Source organism: Taeniopygia guttata, chromosome 6 (assembly GCF_048771995.1).
Source record: "Taeniopygia guttata chromosome 6, bTaeGut7.mat, whole genome shotgun sequence".
Taxonomy (NCBI): Eukaryota; Metazoa; Chordata; class Aves; order Passeriformes; family Estrildidae; genus Taeniopygia; species Taeniopygia guttata.
This window is the reverse complement of record NC_133031.1, coordinates 19,492,405-19,513,266: the sequence shown is the minus strand read 5'-3', so window position 1 is coordinate 19,513,266 and position 20,862 is coordinate 19,492,405. Positions and strand designations below refer to the sequence as shown.

Sequence of the window (20,862 nt, the reverse complement as noted above, 5' to 3'; positions counted from 1 at the left end):
CTGGTTACCTGCTGCTCACACAAACAGCCACAAAGCATCCACTCAGACTGCAAACTCATTATGCATGAAAAGTGTGCCAGGGAGATCCAACAGCCTTTGTTGTTTACAACGAGAAATAACTGCTCCACAGTCATCCATGACTGCAGCTAACATATGGCTCACAGAGTGTGATGGCAACCACTGCCTCAGGTGGTTCACTAACCCATCAGCTACTGCTGGTAACAGCCAATATCATAGGGCTTATTACTTAATTAACACAGCATTTATTTGTATTACTTCACTGAAAAAAGACACAAACCACAACAGCAAAGCACTTGGAAAGCTGCAGGAGACATGGCCATCCCAAACTATGCATACAGCAGTCTCCAAGTGTGGAATATTTTGGCCAAGCTATCTTCCTGTATTTCTCCACAAGGATAGGTACATTTCAGCAAGATACTCTTGAAAAAATACAGGAGGATTTAAAAAATACCTTGGAGGATTTGTCCTCCTGGTAGACCCCATTATAACACAACACATTACAGAAAAGAGGATAACAACTCTCTGCTACAGCCCAAGTGTATTTGTTTGAGCATTACCAACTGCCTGCTGAAAAGGGCAATCAGGAAATTTGGTGCCTCTATATGCTGGGCAGATAGGAAAGGTACACACAATATTCAATTTCCATAAATTCAATTCTATGGTGAAAGCCAGCTTGGTACTGTATAAACGGTAACAAGCTCAGAACAAGATTACACAAAATATTCCTTCTGGAGCATTGGATGGAATCCCATCCCACTTCTTCAGGAAGTTGATCCCACAATCCCTATCATTTCATATCTGCTAGAACCTATATGTCCTCGCCTGGCCCAGGGATGTTCTTTATGCCACCACAGCAGGCTCCTGGTACTTGCCAATAGCCACATGGCTGTACTTGGGCTTAGAAGACCTGCCATCTTCTAGAATATCATACCAAGTCTCATCTGCCCCAAAGCCAGAAGCTTATGGTCAGACAGGCAATAAAACATTATCTATTTGTTTACATGCCTCAGCTCTTGCAAAGCTAAATAATCCTTCTCCCTGGCATCAACCATGGTCCCCTTAAGTTGTGTTCACTGAATTCATCATTCATGGCATAAATGTCCCAAGTAAGCCCCAAGTCCACATAGAGAGTATATCAAATGGCAGAAGAACTACTTCCCCTTCATTACATAGCCACAGTAATGCACTACATGGTTCATAACAAGGAGTAGGAAGGAAGTTATCTTGCCCCCTTACCTGCAGAGAACAAAAAGTCTGGGTAAATGGCTCCATTCGGACCAGGTAAGATGCCACTATAATTGCTGATGAGTAATGAGTACAGTAATGGCACTGGGCTGACAGATCTCCTGGAAATTGCACACAAATCAGATTTCAGTATAAAAACCCCACCATGTGAAGCCCATAGCACCCAGTTACCACAATACAACTAAACAGGGAACAGGTATTTTAAGAAGATGCATTCAAAGACCTGTGAACTACAGCACACCTTGCACTGAATATGTGCTTTGAATGTGCACAGTTACTACTGAACTGTGTTCAATTTTTGCCTTCCACATTTCATTTTCTGAAGAATAAGGCCTTTAACTTTCCAGACCATCCCCTTCTCTAGTAGTAGCAAAAAAGGTCTTGATCTCTAGAGGTCAACAGCCTCAACATTCTGTTTCCTTTTCTTAACGTAGCTGTTAGTTAACCTCCATGCAGCTAACAAATAAGACCAATGTGTGCAGCTTTGCTAACAGCACAGTTTTTCTAGGGAACATTGCTTTCTGCTGCAGTACAAAGCACATAAGGCAGAACTTGCATTTCTTTCAGAGAGGCATTGTCACACAGTTTGTATACAGCAGTAAGAGAGGCTCTCCCTGGCATGGTGCTTCCCTTAGCCACAGCTCTGCAAAGTTTTTGGGTGTTCTGAGGGGACTCAAGCCTCTATTGTCCATTAGCCTCCTAAAACACTCACCCTCACTTTTTTCCACTTCATTGAAGCGCTGGATGAACTTGTGTTTCCTCTCCACAGTCTGTGCTCCCATGGGCTTTGACAGGTCTCGAAATGTATGAGGATCAGTAAGGTTTAGAGTCTGAAAAGAAACCCAGCACAGATGCAGATTTTAAGATCTTATACATCATAATTATCCCAGTGACACCAGGAGGTGGCAAGGCTGTGCTGGAAGTTTCACTCATACAAGAAGGTCACCGGTTTACCCTCCTCTGGAACTTCACAAATAAAGGACCTGGCAGGTTGCAAATGGCTCTGAAGGCTTTTCTGTCCAAAACTTCTTCTCTGTGTTCACAGAAACCTGTCTATGCCTACATGCTGAGCTGATGCAGCATATCCTTAACTAGGTCTGTATTAAACAGATGTTCAACCACAGAACATGATCCTCGGTATACTGACTTGAAGATAAAATTAATCTTATGCAATCAGTACAGTTCAAAGCAACTACTTCAAATCTTAAACCCTTGGTCTAGACCACTCTGCTTAATGGCATCATTCACCAATCCTTTGTGAAGTTGCTACCATAGAAAGCACGGAATTTTGCAGCCAGCACTGACCTCAGAGTGGTAGTCAGCAAGGACCCATGGAAACACAGGATACTGCATGTAGTCATTGTAGCTGCGGCCAGCCAGAGTGTTCAGGTACATGAGGTAATCAAAGTTGCTGATCTCCCTCTTCTGCAGGAAAAGGAAACAAGCGTTAAAACCTCCAGACTCTGCCCTTAAAAAACCATGCAAAGGCACCCTCATCAGCCTGTGGTTCCCAGATCCACCAGGACAAGAATTATTTAAATAGTGAAATCAATCATCCTTTGTCATTCAGATCAACACAATACCTCTTATACAATAATCCATTCCACAAAATTTGTCTTCATTCTGTCTCTTCTTCAGATAGGCCATTTGCATTTGCCTATAATCATGCAGTGCTTTTATGCTGTATTTGCGTAACAGAGCATTTTTTTTCTTGATTTAAAAGTGAGCCAAATGCATGCAGTCTGGGTATTGGAAAACCCTGGATAACTGCCTATACAGAAAAGGCTGCACAAAGTGCTACATATAAGCAAGAAGGTATGGATTTCTTCATTTGTCTTGAGTCACCAAGATCACAGCTACAGAGAAGTAAACACGTCTTCCAGCTCAGCAAAACATCTGTGCATTGATTTAGCTGTATAGATGATCTGTGAACAGGCATTCAACTAGGTGGCTCTCTTTGGTCTCAATTTAAAAATGTGCATAAAATCACACTTAATCTGCCAGACAGTAGCACCATATGTTTCATAGCAGGAGGAGCAAAAACTCTGCAATAACCAGATGTAAATACTGTGCTCCTCTTGCCAACAACCTCACCTCCAGCAGGGAGAGAACAAGCTTAGGCCTTGAGGTACATATGTACACACACACACATATCTGTGTGGTGAAATTATTTGCTTAATTATGTGCAGTCAAGATTTAGCTTACCTGCCACTTTTGGAGCATTGTCTTTTCCCCTCCTGAGTGCCTCCTGTATGGAACAAACATTTGATTTAAACAGCCTACTTCAGAAAAATAAGAGAAAGTAAAAAATTAACTTCTGTGCTCCCTGTGCCCTCTGCTCCATCACACAGAAATGAGAGAACACCAACACTAGAAGGCAGAAGTTTCATCATTAACCAAATAATTCCAAAATCAGAGTGTTGTTGATTATGTTAGTGCTGTTCTGAGCTAAGCCACACTGCTCAGTCTGTACTCCCAGTCTCATGCCATTGTGCAGCTACAGAGTGCTAATGACAGGTACCATTAAGACTGTCTGCTTCTATCTGAAGCCTTATTCTCAAAAGTTCACGCTTTTCTGAAGCCTTCAGAAAACACTGACCTAAAACCAGAACTCTCTCAGTCTCCATATCAAAGACTTTTGTTGCACAAAGCGAACATAGTTCTTAAAGAGGAGATTGTCATTTTGATACTTTTTAAAGTAAGAGACATGTCTTTTCCACATTTTTGGTTCTCAAAATGCAACTTGATACCAAAACTTTAAATAAAAAAACCCAGATCAACTAAAAGCAGGGGAATTCACCTGAAAATTAGAAAGACTCAAAGGCTCTGAGGAAGCAAGAGTTTCATTTCAACTACACTCAACCAGAACGTATGGCAGTATCTGAAGATCATGGACTTGCTTTTGTCAACGTCTAGAGACAAAACTGAGACAAGTGACAACTGGATTATCATGGTTTAGACCCAGCTGGTAAATGAGCCCAATACAGTTCCTTATGCACTGTCCCTGCATAGGGATGAAGTACTTGCAGGAGGAAAAGTGAGAAAACTTGTGGGTTAAGATAGTTTAACAGAAAGCGTAGGATGTGCACACAAGCAAAACAAAACAAGGAATTCACTCACTATTTCCCGTTGGCAGGCCAGTATTGAGCCATCTCCATGGCTCCATCACATGTAACCATGACTTATGAAAACAAACATCATCAGTGGGAATGTCCCTACCTCTTACTCCCCCAGGTTTGTATGCCAAGTGTGACACAGCTTGCTGTGGAACATGCCTTTGGCCAGTGGGATCAGCTGTCCTGTGTTCCCTCCCAATGTTTTATGCACCCCAAGCCTCCCCGTGGTCCTGATGGTGCAGTTTTGAGACATAGAAAAGGCCTTGACCCTGTGTAAGCACTACTCAGCAATAAATAATTATCAACACTACTTCCAGCACAAATCCAAATGCAATTTTCTTCTACAACATGGAAAATTTACTCTATACCAGCCAAAACCAGTACAGATTGAAGAAGCTTTTCATCTGCCAAAGTAAACAGGCTTACTGATGTGATACAATACTGGTGGGTAAGAGAGGCTCTTCCCCTTAAAACAAATCCGAGGGCACCAGCTCAGAGTCAGGACATTTCACTTCATGAAGAGTAAGGAAATCAGTTCAGCATAGATTATAAAACTACTGCAGGAATAACTAGTTGCTATTTTTTACTCCTGTGCTCTCTGCATTGGATCACGCTAGAGACCCACAAAGCAAGGCTTAGAGTAGCTTCAAAGATCTAAATAAAACACCAGAATGGTCTATGATAATTACCATTTAATTGAATTTGCAGTAGTAATTTCTTGTCAACCACCTCTCATGCTTATGAATAATTTTACTGCTTATTGAATCCTGGACAATTTAATAGTGTACATAAAGGAAAAACACTATGGTTTACATGTTATTTTATTCTTTACTTAGAGAAAAGTGTGTGTCTGAGAGAAGGGTTTTGAATGCATAAACATGAAAGCCAGGATGAATTCTAGTACATGGTCTACAATTCCTAAGTTTTGCTTTGGTCTCCTACTAAGCATATGAAATCTAATAATTATAGGCTATGTTTCTGGAAACCAGTACACACAAAGGTGTAGAGTTCATGTCCAGTACAGAAAAAATATGATCTTCACTCTTTGTCAAAAAAAAAATAGAGTATGCAATTTACACACTGTAAATTGGAAGAAATTCTATTGACTAGTAGTTGTGCTGCACCCCAGTTTGAGAAACACATGGTTCATCAATGTGGGAACTCCAAAGGACAAAAGTCAGCGCTTACCTTTAAAATAAAGTCCTCTCGTTCTATATGTACATTTCACAGAGCACTGCCCCATTGGCCTTTGTAAGGCCTCCAAGACACATTTGGAACTCAGAGAGGGTATCTTAAAGGGATGTAACAGGATCAGGATTCCTGGCATTATTTGAAGTGTGGTTGGATTAGGCTGTTTGTTACAGAGTGATCAAGTTAGGCTCTTCCCTTTCCACAGGGGCATACTTGCTCACTAAAACCATCCAGGTCTATTTTGGATTTCTGGTTGAGTTAGAGAGCAGCGGAGAGCATTATAAAATGCTTAACATGGGACTAAACTGGGCCAGGCTTATGTAGATGTTATGTAAATATACATATGTTGATTTGTGGGTGCCATGACCTCCTGGTGAAACACTTGCTCTATTTGTCATAAGCCCTAAACAGCTAATAAGACCATATAAGGGTCAAAATAATTCTCTCTGCTGACTTTGGCAGCCACTATATTACTCAAAAGAGGTTGACAAGTTCACCATGTCATGAAAAGAAGCAAGGCTAAATATAGTCTCTCCCCTGTAAAAGCCATCCTTCTGGGTCTCAGAGGATGCTCCCTCTAATTCCCCGGGGACCTGAAATCCTCTATTCTCCTCTGTTGACTCAGGGTCTCAAAACAAGAATTGCATTTCAGGCAGCTAAAGCCTATTCCTACCTTCTCCTTGATAATCAATTAGCATTTTCCCAGCCAACACCTCTCTAGACAGCACAGCAAAAGCTCAGTGTAGATGAAGGTCAGCTACCTACAGATCTATCTATATCTTAATTTATAAGGTATTTGTAGGACACCAGCCATGACAGAATGTAAACATGATGTGTACCAATGATGATCCACCTTTGGCTATTCTATACATGATTTATTAATCCCTCTTCCATTAACATCAGACTATGATCTCACCCTTGTGATAGCCAGTGTGCCATTTGCTAGAGACAGGTGCACCTCAACCCATTTGGAGAGTCATTGTAGATGAGATAATCTCAAAGGATAAGATTTTGCCCTCACTAAAATTAACATGAAAATTCCAATAAATTTAATCAATTTCTAGATTTCTGCTTTAACTTTCTTTTTATTTTCCTTCCATCCTCCTGACTACAGTCTAAAAAACTGTGCCAAGGCTCTCATAAACCAACTTTTCTTTAAAAAGCTTTGCAATTACCAAAGAAATACCAATTTTTCCTAGTGAAATAACATATCTCAAACTTAAAAGAGTGCTAGGTTAGATTACTTTATTCTAGAGGTACAGCGTCTTTCTTGTTTGACTGTACCACTCTACCTTCTAGTTATGCTTAACCTTTGCTAAAGAATTAAGATGTAATTCAAAATAAAAAATAAACACCATATTCAAGTAGGGTTCCTTGAAGCAGGGTGTCTTGAAAGGGGTAGAGCAGGGGGAGAAAGGAATCTCCCTCATTTATGTAACTCTGCTTGCACCATGTGCATTTACAGTGCTTCAACCAAAGGGATAACATTTCCACTGTGGAGATGCTGCACTCAGGCACACTTCAGGTCATGAAGAAACACATCAAGTAAATTCAGATAACTTGTTTAGGTGAGCAGAATGCAATCTCCAACCCTGGAATCAGACAAGTACACTAACATAATCAGATTCTTTATGCCAATAATATCTTGGTCCTGTTATCAGCAAGAGAGGCCTTAATGTTGCAGCTCCTGTGAATAATACCTAAACAAACCATTCAGCTTATTCACTTCCATGGTAGGATTTCTTCCAGATATTATTTTGAAATTATTGTGATCAGTTACTAAGATCTTGAGCTTGGAACCTCAGTCATAGGGACAAATTTCAATAAATTCACTTGCTTCAGATAGAAATCATTATACCAAGTGCACTTTTGAAGGGTCACTGATAGTTATTATAAATAGATGTGACAGATAGATACATATGAACAGATAAATTGTAGATCATATACTCTCTGCTGCCCCATTCAATGAGCCTTCCCTCCTGTGTCCACATCTACCCCATCTGGCATGTGGTAAGGATGGTACCACAAACATCCTGAGTTTTAACACACAGAGACAAGTACATCTCACTCTGCTACAGCCAAGTAAAATGAAATAGTCAAATGACTAAAATGGACAGTTAAGGCAATGTTAGAAGCTAACAGCAGCTAATGAACTCCAGATGCTTTTTCTTTTGGCATAATTTGAAATACAAGATGTCTGGGCACTGTATGCCATTCAGTTCTTCTCCTTCCAGCTTGATCTTGCACTCTGGAACCAACCATTATGCTAATGATCTCCAAGGGCGTAGCACCCCTGTTGCTTGGTAACACAAGTTTCATAAACTGCAGAAATAACGCTGAATAGCAGGACCCTGGAGTTGGGGAAACCCTTTAGCCACTCCTCACTGACATGCTCACACAAGCCTCTTGAAGAGCTGCCATTTTCCATAAAGGAAGTACCATGCAGAATTCACAGGACTGTTTCATCCTCATGGCTTTATCTACAGACTGAAAGACTAATTCATTATTCAAAGAAGAGCAGGCAGAGGACAACTGCACAGTAAGAGCCCACACTACTGAGAAAACCCAGCAGCTTGTGACATCTGCACCTCACCCTCGGGCCTTTCAAGCAACTTAGCCGGTAAGATCATATGCAGGGGCAGCCTGGCACAATGGTTAAGATGAAACAATGGTTTTGCTTATTCTTGTTGGGCCTTGGTTTTGCAAGTGACTTTGAACGGTGGGATAGCATGGTGGCCCTGAAGTCATCCGGAAAATAAGAAAATTAAGAAAGGAAACTTTTCTCAAACTATTTACTCACAGTGAAATTTAGTCTAAACCTGCCTATTTAAGACTGCGTTTAAGACAGTCAATGAATTAATCTCTTCCACAACAGATCATATCCAACAACGAGAAATGGTAACAGGCTTGTGAGTAGGGAAGTGGAACTGTTTGGCTTTGTGCAAAATCATTTGCTGTACAAATGTTGGTTTTAAGCTCTGCATGCAAATATTTCACTACAGATGATAGCATCACCTACTCCATGAGTGAATGAGCACATGTCAATTCACAGTCTCCCTCTCACCAGAGAGGTGCAGGGAATGTAGAACTCTGCTGGGCTTGCTGCAGGGAAGACAGAGGAGATTTCTTACAGAGTAGTTCGAGATGGGCTTAAGATGGTCCTGTGCAGCTTTAGGTGCAGTGAACTGGGAAGAACCAACCCTAGAAGAAAATGATAGGCAGAACCACAGAGAAAGAGGTCCTGAAGCACCAAGCAGTGCTACAGGCAGAAGGCCAGTTCTGCACCCACCTGGGCCAGGAAAGGAAAAAGAGATGTTCAGGGTCCAAATATGCAGTCTTCTAGGATCAGATAATCCTTTTGGGGCAGGCTTAAGATAAAGTGGGTCATGACTGACCCCTGTGCAAGTGCTTAAGTGCAGATAAGGAATAATCCCCAATCCTTCCTTGCCTCAGAGAGACACTGACAGTCTTAGTACCAATGCTCAGGTCTGTTCCATCCCTGCAGCTCCCAGCAGCACTGAGCACCACAAACAGCATAATGTCCTTGACGCACATTTCCTATTAATTTCTGTATCAGACCGATCTTTAATCTCTGGGCCTGTTAAACACTCCTAAAGCTCTGGACTTTCAAAAGCCTATCCAGGCCAAAGATTCTAACAAGTGTGGATAGAAATGGAAAGTGCTTTCTAGTCAAGATCTGTTTTAGTGAGACCTGATCAGAGAAATACAGCACACTACACCTGAAGAAAAGGCTTGCCAACAACACAGAGTGTGAGCCTGGCAGTGAGGTGCAGGTTTAGAGAAAACAGGTGGAAAGTCTCATTATCATTTCTTAGGTGGTAGGGCAGCAGATGTACCCCTCCCTCTGCCATCCAGGAGATGCACTGTGAGCGTAAGATTGAACAGGCATAATTAACTTTTAAGCAAGGAGGACTCCTGTGATTCCTGAATTTTTAATATCAGTGGCTACAGGATTGGGGCCTTCTTACACTGAACCAAAGACAATAAGACATGGCTAAGTAAGCTCCATTATCTCCAGCTACAGCCCTGTAAAACACTGATAAATTAGTTTACAAGCATGCAGAGGTAGGAGAGCTATTCATCCTCTTCAAGTTGTCAAGTACACTAAAATGTTTCTGCAGTCCTCTAGTACTAATCCCTATTTTTGGAATTGCAAATAATATTTTTCTAAGTCTGAAATGTGGCTCCAACTTTTAACCCAAACTAAATAGCATTTAGAGTGAGCGCTCCTTAGGGACTTGATCAGTGCATCTGAGATGTTCACAGTTGGATGTAAAAAAATCTGGCTAAAGTAGGCTACGGGAAGAAAATCTTTGGAACCTGCACATTATTCAGTGGATCATACAAAGAGATCTCTCCTGAGAAAAATCCCACTGATCTGATTGTTTGAACTTCTTAAAAACGTGAAAGGCCCAGGTTCAAACTTTGCAGCAGCTTGGAAGGGGTTATTGACAGAGACACGCTCAAACTCAGCAGCTGAACTGCAGCACTCAACCCTGTACGCCAGGCTCCCTCTAGTGCTGCCAGGCGCGCAGAGCGCAGGGGGACCCGGCACCGGGAACCACTCACCCAACAGTGGCGCAACTGAATGATGCTCTCTTGGATTTTAAATAAAAAATAATAGAAAAAATTTATAGGAACTGAATATAGTGGGGTTTTTTTTTTGGTGGTTTTTTTTGAGATTTAAACATGTTTTTAAAAAGCATTTTAAAAGAATCTATAATTTTGAAATTAGGGGGGGAAATTGCATGTTTTTCCTTGAGGCTCCCATTCATTTTTAAAAGGCATACATGTTTGAGAAGCTTCATTATCAAAAAGTACCAAATGTATTGGTCAACTTGTCCAACACAAAACTCAAACAAAGAAAAAATCGGACCCAAAGGTCACCTGGTTCATGTCAATTACAAGAAGCAGAAAGTCTCTTTGCATTCTACCAACACTTAGAAAGCTCCCCTATAGATCTTTTCTGAAGTGTAGCAGTCATCCCACTTCTGTGGACTAGAAAGGACTCAGGGTGTCCTGTATCAGCAATAGAGCCCTGGCATTCCTCACACTGCTCAACCTTATCTTTACAGAATTGCTAACAAGAATATTGCATAAAATCCTTAAAATTAGTGAGCTGTGATTAGAAAATCCTGCTGTTTTGATCTCCAGAATTTTTTACTCACTCCTGGGGAAATTATTTATACTAACATCAACAAAGGTAAGAAGAGTACTTATTTACACTGTTGAGTACTTTGCTTCAGTTACCAGTCAACATAGAACAGCATTGACACTGCCCCTTGGTAATATGGTTCTGTAAATACTCAGGGGAGTGGCACACAGAAACATCTAACTAAATCTAAACATGTGTTTAAATATTTTCATGTAAAATAGCAAAAAACCTATTTTGGAACTCACCCTCAGGGCAAGACTGAATCCACTGCACTACTTCCAGTATTTTCTGAAGCATCTGCCTCATTACAGAGCTCTTGGGAGAGTGGGTGGTAGCTGGGTTAATGCTTTTGCATTATTTTGGGCTATGGCATGTAATTGAAAAGAAGCTGAAATGCCTTAGATGTAGCTTGAGCTTCCTCTTCATGTATTCACACATGATTAATGAGTAGCCAAAAAGCCTGAAGGGTTTGCAGTGAAGATTTTCTAATAGGGACATGTATTGTTGACAAATCTATATTTTGTCCTAAACAATCATTCATCAAAGCTGCAATTTGACTTTTCAAAATTAAATGCCAGAGCACCCACACCTGAGATTACTCAGCTATAACCTGTGCTCCTCTCCGAACTCTCACTGGGAGGGACACTGTCATCCATTTCCAGGAGTCAGCGTGTTTCCTTTGCCACTAGCCATAATTAGCAGCTATATTTGATGACCTTTGACTAGAAAGACTTCACCAAACCTGAGAGTAAGTGGACTATACTCTTACAGGCCTCATTCCAGGAAGCATGTAGCATATGCTGAGCATCAGTATGAGTCAAAAGTCTGACTACTACACCTATATGCATTTTTCTGAGGGCAGGGCACCTTTGCAGTGGGAGACCCTCTATCCCACAGCATGAACAAAATAACAAGGTTAGGGTATCCAGAGGAGGAGACACTTAGCAAAGCCTGGTTTAAAATGGCATTAAGCAGCACTGACATCAATCCCTGTTGCAGTTTGCCCTGTAGGTGATGTATGAATTGCCAGTCCTTCTGGCAAGTCTGAGAGCCCACTATGTTTCTGAGTCCTGGTCAAAACAAAATTTTTAATAATTTCCTTTAAACTTTTAATCTTTCAATAACATCCAGAGCCCAAATCTCAAGTCCATTACACAATAAATTTAAACAGCCTCTTAGCAAATGCCAGGCCTGTAAATATGGCAAATGTTGATCTGGTAGAATGAGATATTTTTGGATAGCTTCTTTTAATGCAGTCTCTAAGGATTGTGTTGAGACCCACAGTATATTTTTCTTCAGTCCTCAACTGGCTGATGGATAATAACATATTTCTTTCAGTTTCATTATATCCTAAGCTCAAATCAGTATTTAGGAATGAAAGACAGCAAATGTCTTGTAATTTCACCCTGTAATGTAACATAGATATTACATTGCAATGAAATAATATTGTAAACTATTAGAATTTCACCTACTGAAAATTTTTAGAATGTAATAATATTGTAAACTATTAGAATTTCACCTACTGAAAATTTTTAGAGTTGCAGATTTTCAGTTGACAAGTTCTGACCTCAAAAAAAAAACCAGCTTCAGAAAAGTCTAGCAGTAATATTAACATATAGCTGTGTGATTTACAGCCATGGCTTTCAGAAGATTTATTGGAGTTCTCCCATTTTATTCACAGGATCTGGTGTGTCTATCTGTTGGCAGAGAGATGCCCAAGGGAAAAGGTCCACAAGGGAAAAGGATCACCTTGAAAGTGGCCAAAAATGCAGTCCGGGTACTTTTTAATGGAAGGCGCCGTCTTGAGTTAAGCAAAATGGGCATTGCCGTCTTCCCCAAGTGCCTTCTGGAGCTGGCTGATGTGGAGGAAATTGATTTGAGCAGAAACATGTTAAGAAAGATTCCAAACATCATTGAGAAGTTCCAGAATCTGATGTGGCTGGACCTGCATAGTAATCAGATTGATGAGCTGCCTGCAGAAATAGGCACACTTCAGAACCTTACTTACCTGAATTTATGCAACAACAAGTTGACCACAAAAGGTCTACCAGAAGAGTTGACCCGTCTCAAGAACCTGCGTACTCTCAACCTTGGCTTAAACTGTCTTGAGACTATTCCCACCACTCTTGGGGCCCTGAGGGAACTTATTGAACTAGGTCTCTTTGACAACTCCTTGACCATCATCCCGAAGAGTGTGAAAAAACTCCCCAAACTTGAGAGACTGAATGTAAAAAGAAACCCTTTACCAGAATTTGCAAAGGAAGACGAGCCAATTGACACCGTTAAACGCATAGAATCGCTTTACTTAGTAGAAAAGAAAGATCTGTGCAATTCCTGCCTGCAGATGTGTCAGGGTGAGAGGGATGAGCTGCACAAGTTAGAGGATGTGACACCCGGCCCCTCAGATAAGCCAAGTTTCCCTTCACTCACTACACCCAATTCCACTGCAATTGATAACCAAGAAGAATGGAGAATGAAAGATGAAAATCTGGAAGATATACCAGGGCAGTCTACAGACGATGTTCCATGAAGTCCAACCCAAGCAAATAAAAAGCTGACTACCCTCCTCCTCTGTTTTCCTGGAGTTCTGCTTCTTTAAAGATCAGTTTCATTTTAGAAGCAGATGTCTCTAGAATGAAAACCAGAACAACTAAACCAGATGTGTATTTGGAAAAGGCTGTTTACATCTGGGCCTGTCCTTACAACATGTTTGGGCTTTTTGGGGTCTTTTGTGTGTGCAATGCCCAGTGAAGGGATCTTTTAAACAGGTTTTTCTAGTAAATCCATTCCCACCACTAAGCCTCAAGTATTATTTCTGCTCATTTTCATAGGGCAAGACACAGTTCAACTAGTCTCAGTAAATACCATTTAGAGGAAGAGGAAAAGACCTGGGAACCTTCTGCTGGTGGCTGCCACCAAGCTCTCAGAGTCTCAAACAGGCACTGCCAGTGTAGGAACTGCGAGCCTGTTCCAGTTCAGCAGAGGCAGCAAACACGAGCGTTATGCTCAGGAGGAACTAAGCAGCACAAACACAATACTTAGATATAGACAACCAGTGATCCTGGTTGCCATCAAGGGGCCAGATTCTGAAAGTTCTTTGGGATTTTGAGTGCTATACCTAGATGCAGCAATCTTCCAAGTTGTACAACACAATCAGCGTGACTGCCCATACTCATAGCGTTTTGCCAGCCTCTGAATCTCTTTCCAAGGAAGATGTAGAAGGAGTAGGAAAAATATTTATCTAAGAGTCCCAGTCTTATCACTTTAGCAGTGACTAAAGTGATTAAGAGAAGAGTCACTGTCTTCCATGATCCAGGAGTAAGCTTCTGAATTGACAGTCAGGTCTAGTATCCCCACAGCACTTTTAGTTTTCTGTTGACATGTACAAATGCACATGTACACCTGAGCACACACATTCACTTGCTGAAATCACATCCTTAGGGCAGAGAGTGCTGACATCCTGCACACAGCAATACACAGGGACAAGCAATGAGCAGATTATAAAAACACTCAGGCATGACATGAGAAGGGCTGGCAGTGGCCATAATAACCTATGGTGACAGCAAACATTTAAGTATATTTGAATGAAGAATAAAGTGCCAGGAGCACTTTATTTTTAAATTACTGCAGTAGAGCCTGGGAGTCAGAGCTCCTGTATATTTCCCATGGACTAGGTGGAAAAACTGATAAGGGATTTTCCTAGAAATTCTATTACCTCAATGTCATATGATGCATCAAGCTAGTAATTCCTTCTTTCCATGCTTCAACTGTGCAATTATTAATAGTGTGTCTTGGCAAAGAATTTAATCTGGCCTGCCTCCTTTTCTCAGGTATGGCAGGAAAAGCTGGAAAGATGTGGAAGTTGGCCATTGTCCCCCTAGATGGGGAAGGAGCCCCAAGTGCTGCTTTTGAAATTTTCTAAATCTGAAACAGCTCCACAATTCAAACAAGGGAAGAGTAAACTCATCACCGTCCTCAGTCCGTTAGTTCTGACTGGTAAAGGGAAGCACACCTACTGAGGTAATTTTCTCTTAACTTTCCACTTTAACAGAACTTTTCTGGCTTCAATACTTAGGCAGTGATTATAATAAATGTTACATTTATTTTATTTCAGTTCATGTTCTTAACGTGGTCCAGCCAAAGCTATGCCAAAGATCCTTTACATCCTCAGAGTAAATAAGTTGTGTAGGGGCTTCTCTCAGCCAGTTGAGAAAGGATAGGCTACTTACTGGGATTCAGGATAGGCTACTTTAGACCTAGGCATGCAGCCTGTCTCAAGTTCTGAGATTACTGCGAGTCAAGTGTTTCTTCCAATAACTCCCAGCCCAGTTAATGCCCAAATTTCTTGAAGCTCTAATGCATCTTCTCTCAAGACATTGACACCTCTTGAGCTCCCAGCAAGCAGGGGGAAAGGAAATCCTAGAGCGAGTTGCGGTTTACACAGAACGGATACCACACTCCACAGCCAGCCATCCCCTCTGGCTTAGGTTAGGCTCTAGCCTAAACTGGTTCCATATTGCACTGATACTTTTAGCCAGTTGATGACTGGAGCTCAGGGGTGAAAGTGCTCACTTACAAGATAGGTAATGATCTCCAACAGGTAGACTGAAAATTAAAATGGGTATAGCTGACACAGGCTGTAACAACTCAGGGGCAATGTGCACCTCAGGTCTTGACACCATTCCAGCCTCAGAAAATCATTTCAGAGGACACCAATTAGACACTTAGGACTGTGCTCCCCAGATACCTAAATTGAGAAAAGTTACTCTTAACTCATGGAATGCATGAAACATTCTCTCAAGCAGCTCCCACTAGGAGAAAACTTTCTTCCTGCAACAGTAAATCTGAGGGACAAGCTAAAATGTCCACTGTGAAGCTGATACAATGTGCCAAAACATCCACATGTACATCTCTTTCTGCCCTCAGCACGCAATGAAGAGGTCATTATGCAAAATCATCATGGATCAGCTCTGTCCTCACCTCACTGTCTCTTCCCACAGTAACCATTTGTGTAGACTTTACCAATAAAGTGATATGAAGGAGAAAATAATTATTATTAATTTTGCACAGTCAGCTTTTTGACACTCATATTCATACTGTGATGAAGTATGCTAGAATGCTTTTTGAAGTTCTGGCAACACCTTTGACTCTTTAAAAGGAAGGACACAAATAGGTATGTTTCTATATGCTTTTTAAAGGTGCAATTTATTCACATAATTGCACTTATTACAGCTATCCAATGTTTCCTATGTTTTACCTTATATTTAGGGATTCTTCTGTTATCCCCTTCGACTTCAAAGCAGGTTGGAAAGAACAAAATCTATAGGAGATATGAAAGGGCACATTATAGTTATGCAAATGGTTATTAGGACACATTACATATCTATATAACTGCTTTGTCCTCATAACTTTCTCCCGGAAGCCACAGAATTGTCCTTATTCTCTAACCTAGGACAAAGCTATAAGACAACAGGCAAAAGCATAGATCTAATATTAAGGAGTTGCTATGGGCTGGATAAAAGCAGTTTCTTTCCCCAACAGGGCTTTGAATTTACATACAGGGTTATGGATTTTTTGGTTTAAGGTTCTATTAAAGTCAGAGAATAAGAATCCACTCAGAAATTTATTTAGCAAAAATGGCAGAAAGAGGCACCAACCCTTATCTCAGCTATTCATATTTACATTTGCTGTGCTGTGATATCAGACAAATGATACCCTTGAAATACACAGTTTTTGTGACCTTTAGCTGAGGATCAAAACCTTGTCTTGAACTGCCTTTGAGAGATTCCCCCAAGAGATACTTGTCAGAACTCAAAGACAGCAAAGTTAAGGGCTGGCTCTGGGGCATATCCTGGTGATTCTAAGTAGCCTCACTATGCAGCCTGTTTGGAAAAGAAGAACAGATAGATCTGCACTGACTTTTTTATGCAATACTGCAATAGGAATTGTTCAGACGTTTCAGGAGCAGAAGGAATTCCTGTGATTCTTTAGAAATTAACAGTACCAATGCTCAGTTCGGGCTGCAGAATTTAGTACAGGAAGCACTCATGCTGGAGTGAATTTTCCCGTGTAGAGGCCAGTGAATGCCACCCTGATCTAATGGCCAGAACTGCAGTAGACAACAACATGCCACAAAACAAACTGCAAATTAATCACTTCATAGTCTTACATTCAAGTTCCATTAAACAAGACAAGCACATGAGGAGAATTTTTTTAAAATGCCATTATTAAAAGTTAACTCACAAAAATGAAGTCAGAGAAATAAAAATATATTATTCCTAAGGAATCTAGTGATACTATGAGGGTTGGAAGAAAGCAGAAAGAAACCTTCTTTCCTCCAATACTGTGCGGTGAGGTGGAGGTGGCTGTCATCTCAGTGGGAGGAAGGAAACCAGCTACAGTCAAAATTTCCTGGGATGAAGGGACACACAACACCACTGGGTGCCAGAAAAGTCCTGCACATTAGATCCCTTGATAAGTCAATGGCTTGTAATGCTCCAAAGAGCCCACGGGTCAGCAAAATGAAAATTTTATAGCTAATGTGTAACCCATTAAAACTCAAGGAAAAAATGGAAAACAAGACTCCTGCAGCAGCACAACACAGACACCTGGCACCAGGATAAATAAGAGTGGTATACCAAGCATCACCAGGAGCATTCCCACATTATTGTGAGCTAGTCATTACCTTTTAAATATCTTATTTCGGTCACTGTCATGGAAGACCAGAAATCTGGAGTAACCATTTTTGAAGAATATTTCCAAGGCGATCTCCTGGAAAGGTAAATAATTTACAGTGTGAGGAGCTGCAGAGCAAAGCTTAGTGCTGCAAAGGGTTCATCATGGCCTGTCCAATTCTTCAGGGCTTTAAGAAACCAGACCTTGACTTTTTTGGACAAATGTGCAGAACTAAAGTAAAATATGTCCAACATTCTAAGTTTCTTCAGCTGTAGGGTTGGTCCTACAAGGTGACTAGCAGTTCAAATACTTCTTTGAAGTAAAACCAAACTCCAGATATTGGTTCCGTCAATCACTTTTTCCTTTTGCTTCTTGAACATTTTTTATCATTAAATCTCAGTGTGATTAAGAAGAAAAGAGTAGCATTAAGTCCCAACAATATGATAAAGATAACACAAAGAGGGAATTCTAAATAAGAGTTTATTTTAGAAAGCAACCATACTGCTTGCTAAATTAAGACAGAGCTCAACAGAACTGCCAAATAGTTTCTCCTGACTAGAAGCACCAAAGGAGGAAGGGGAGTTTATGACATTTTACACCAAAACTTTGAGGAACTGAAGTTGAAAGAAAACTTCACTTCCTTTTCCCTGTCCCTGAAATGTCTCCATACTTTGTTTTGCTGGGCATTTGAATATAATCTTATTATTTACTTAGTGAGAGGTCCTTTTTTCCCCCAAGTCATTCAAGTAAAACTATAAATAACATGTAGTGTCTGGGAACCCAGACATGAGTTTCAATCCAAATGTGGCAGGTGCAATACAAACCTAGAGAAACACTCTGGTGGCAGATGGCCCATACATGATTCACAAATAAAATATAAAGCAGAAAGGTAATATGAGAGCAGCTATGACAATAAACAGCTTGCAGTATTTGCTCTGGAGCTGAGCTTTCCAAACCAGGTCTGCTCAAGTGTTGCCTTTACAGAATTGGGCCAGTGCTTTGCTCTGGGCTGGACTATGTGCATGGACAAGAGGAGACCAGCTGAGGCGGTGTCACTGCCTAAACAGCAGACCTACCTGTTCTGCAGGGAAAGCACAAGGAATCAGCTTTCCTCTTTTTCCACAATAATTTTTTAAAGAAATTTGTGGTATAGAGTCCCAGCACAAGCCTGATACAGATACCTGAGTTTTCAGTTCATTAACTGAACAAAACAATCCTGGAACAACAACAAAAAGACCATGGAACAACAACAAAACTCCCCAAACCACAAAACTCCTCAAACCAACAAGCTCAGCCTTTGCCCCAGTCCCATGCAAAGACTGTTTCTACTTATCTCCACTTTTCACTTTGGGTCACACCAAAAATTTCTATTTTGTATGGTTAAAAAAATCCATGCATACACAAATGTGAATATATGAGTAGCTGGAAGTCTTCTGCTGGCAACTTTGATACTATCTCCACACAGATGAGGTGACAGTTTTGCTCAGGCTGATCACCAGTGATCTTAGTAAGCTTCACACAGTTAGTCAGAACATGAGTTACCATTCCTGTATGTGCTTGGTTAGTGACCTAACCACTGCAATACTGTAAAATTGCTGTAAAAGTCTTTGGGAGGTGAATATTACTGGTAGTCAGCTGCTTCCTGGTAACTTCCATAAAAATAAAGAACATTAACTTCAAGTCTAATTTTCAAAAACACTGTGTGGACAACACTGTTAGCCCAACAATTAATAAGCCAACCACTCCTGTCAGGGTGTTTAAACACTGTGGTGTGTATAGAAAGGAGTTTGTTTTAGCAAAGGCTAATGAAGCAGTGATGGGACCAAAACCATTTTGATATCAAGTGAAAAAATATCAGCAGTCTTAGTGAAAACTGAGCAAGTGGTTTTCAGTTACATGTTATTACTGCTGTTGCAGCTTTCCCTCAAATGACTGAGCATGTCAATTCCTACCTGCAGGAGAAAGCGCATCAGATGAATCTCTTTGATATCATGATATGAATAACGGGAACACATCTGGTCTCCCACAGCATGATCTTTATGACATAAGTTGAAAATGAATGGATCACTGATTCTGGAGGAGAAAAATAAATTAAAAAATATAATTTGAAACAAAATAAAACCTGGAAAGCCCTCTTGAACATTCAAGTCCTCCCCTAAAGAAAAATAACAATACCAAGATATACCAAGATCAACTAGGACATATATAAACTGAAAACAAAGCTAAATAAATAAAGCTAAACACTAAAGGCAGATTTTCTACTAGTTACCCAAATAAAGAGCCTGTGGAGGCTAAGGGTAGGTTTGGAGTTATTTTAGTATATGCAAGTGGGCAGACAGCAATGTTTTGCACGCATTGGAGTCTGAAAATCAGCAAGGGAAGAAACTTGTTGGGAGAACCTGAAAGCCCAAGTCGAGAGTAAGCATCATATGGACACACAGCTGCTGTAAACAGCAATTACTTGGAATGAATAATTAAGCAATTAATTATTATTTTAGTAGTATATATGTATTAGAATTGCAATTAACAGCCTAGCCCACAGAAAATCCCTTAGAAAAACAACCTAAGCTTTTATCAGATGCAGTCCAATCGATCCTTGAGTCACCTGATCAGATTGACTGATATTAGACTTTGTAAGATTTGGATGCAGAGCAGACAGGGAGTAAAAATGCTGAGCTACTCACTGTCCCACAGGGCTTTGCACATGAGCACACAGTATGCACAAAGAGCTTGGTCTAACAGACTCATTTGCAATATTGATCACTTTCAATGAATCATGAGTCAAGAGATGATAGCAGTGTGCCAAATATTAATTACGATTTTGTCTTGGAGAAACAAACAAGAAACTTATGAGACAATGAAGCTAAAGGCTTCTGCCCTAACAGTTCCATATGAATAAAAGATGTGAGTTACTCAGAAAGAAACTTTAACATTATAACATCACTGAAAACCAGCAACGTAAGTGTGAGACTGTCCACCATCTCCATCTGTTTGAAGATGGTGTTCTCATGGCACCTCCAAAGCCTGTGAACAAGCACCTATGTTAGTTATGTTAAACAGTTTTTTTAACAAATGGAAAGGATGGCAAACTTCCTGCTGTGCTATTATTCTGCTTGAAATCCCCACAAAATCTGTACAAATTGAAGGTATCCCTGTGCCAATACTGAATTTGACCAAGCAGATCTCTGGAAGGAGGGAAAGAATGACTCACCTGGACAAGCAGTGACGAGTACAGTAGACTTCCTCCAGAAGGGATAACACAAAGCACTCACAGATGTAGAAGTGCTCTTTGCCAAAGAGCAGCACCCCTTCCAGTGCTGTATGACCCTGCACAACTGCCACGGAGCACTTGAACGTCACCTAGAATGGAGGCAAGCATAAGGCCAGGCGCTGGCAATGCAGGAGACAGGCAGCAGGGAGCTGGAGCCAGTGGTGCAG

At 40.7% G+C, this 20,862-nt stretch overlaps 2 protein-coding genes across 2 annotated transcripts in view; one reads left to right on the top strand and one right to left on the bottom strand.

The window, feature by feature from the left end:
• WDFY4 (WDFY family member 4) overlaps positions 1–20,862 on the bottom strand; it is a 136,135-nt gene that overhangs the window by 25,759 nt on the left and 89,514 nt on the right. Inside the window, exons 45-52 of the mRNA XM_030276025.4 lie at positions 20,636–20,784; positions 19,377–19,497; positions 17,435–17,520; positions 16,007–16,069; positions 3,472–3,514; positions 2,572–2,691; positions 1,979–2,096; positions 1,258–1,367 (exon numbers count right to left, since the gene is read on the bottom strand). Coding sequence (XP_030131885.4) covers positions 1,258–1,367; positions 1,979–2,096; positions 2,572–2,691; positions 3,472–3,514; positions 16,007–16,069; positions 17,435–17,520; positions 19,377–19,497; positions 20,636–20,784 — 810 coding nt within the window. The remainder of the gene's footprint in view (positions 1–1,257; positions 1,368–1,978; positions 2,097–2,571; positions 2,692–3,471; positions 3,515–16,006; positions 16,070–17,434; positions 17,521–19,376; positions 19,498–20,635; positions 20,785–20,862) is intronic.
• LRRC18 (leucine rich repeat containing 18) lies at positions 7,891–13,315 on the top strand. Its single transcript, XM_012574597.5, has 2 exons — positions 7,891–8,193; positions 12,431–13,315. Exon 2 carries the CDS (start codon positions 12,461–12,463, stop codon positions 13,277–13,279), a length of 819 nt encoding a protein of 272 aa, XP_012430051.3. The 5' UTR covers positions 7,891–8,193; positions 12,431–12,460; the 3' UTR covers positions 13,280–13,315.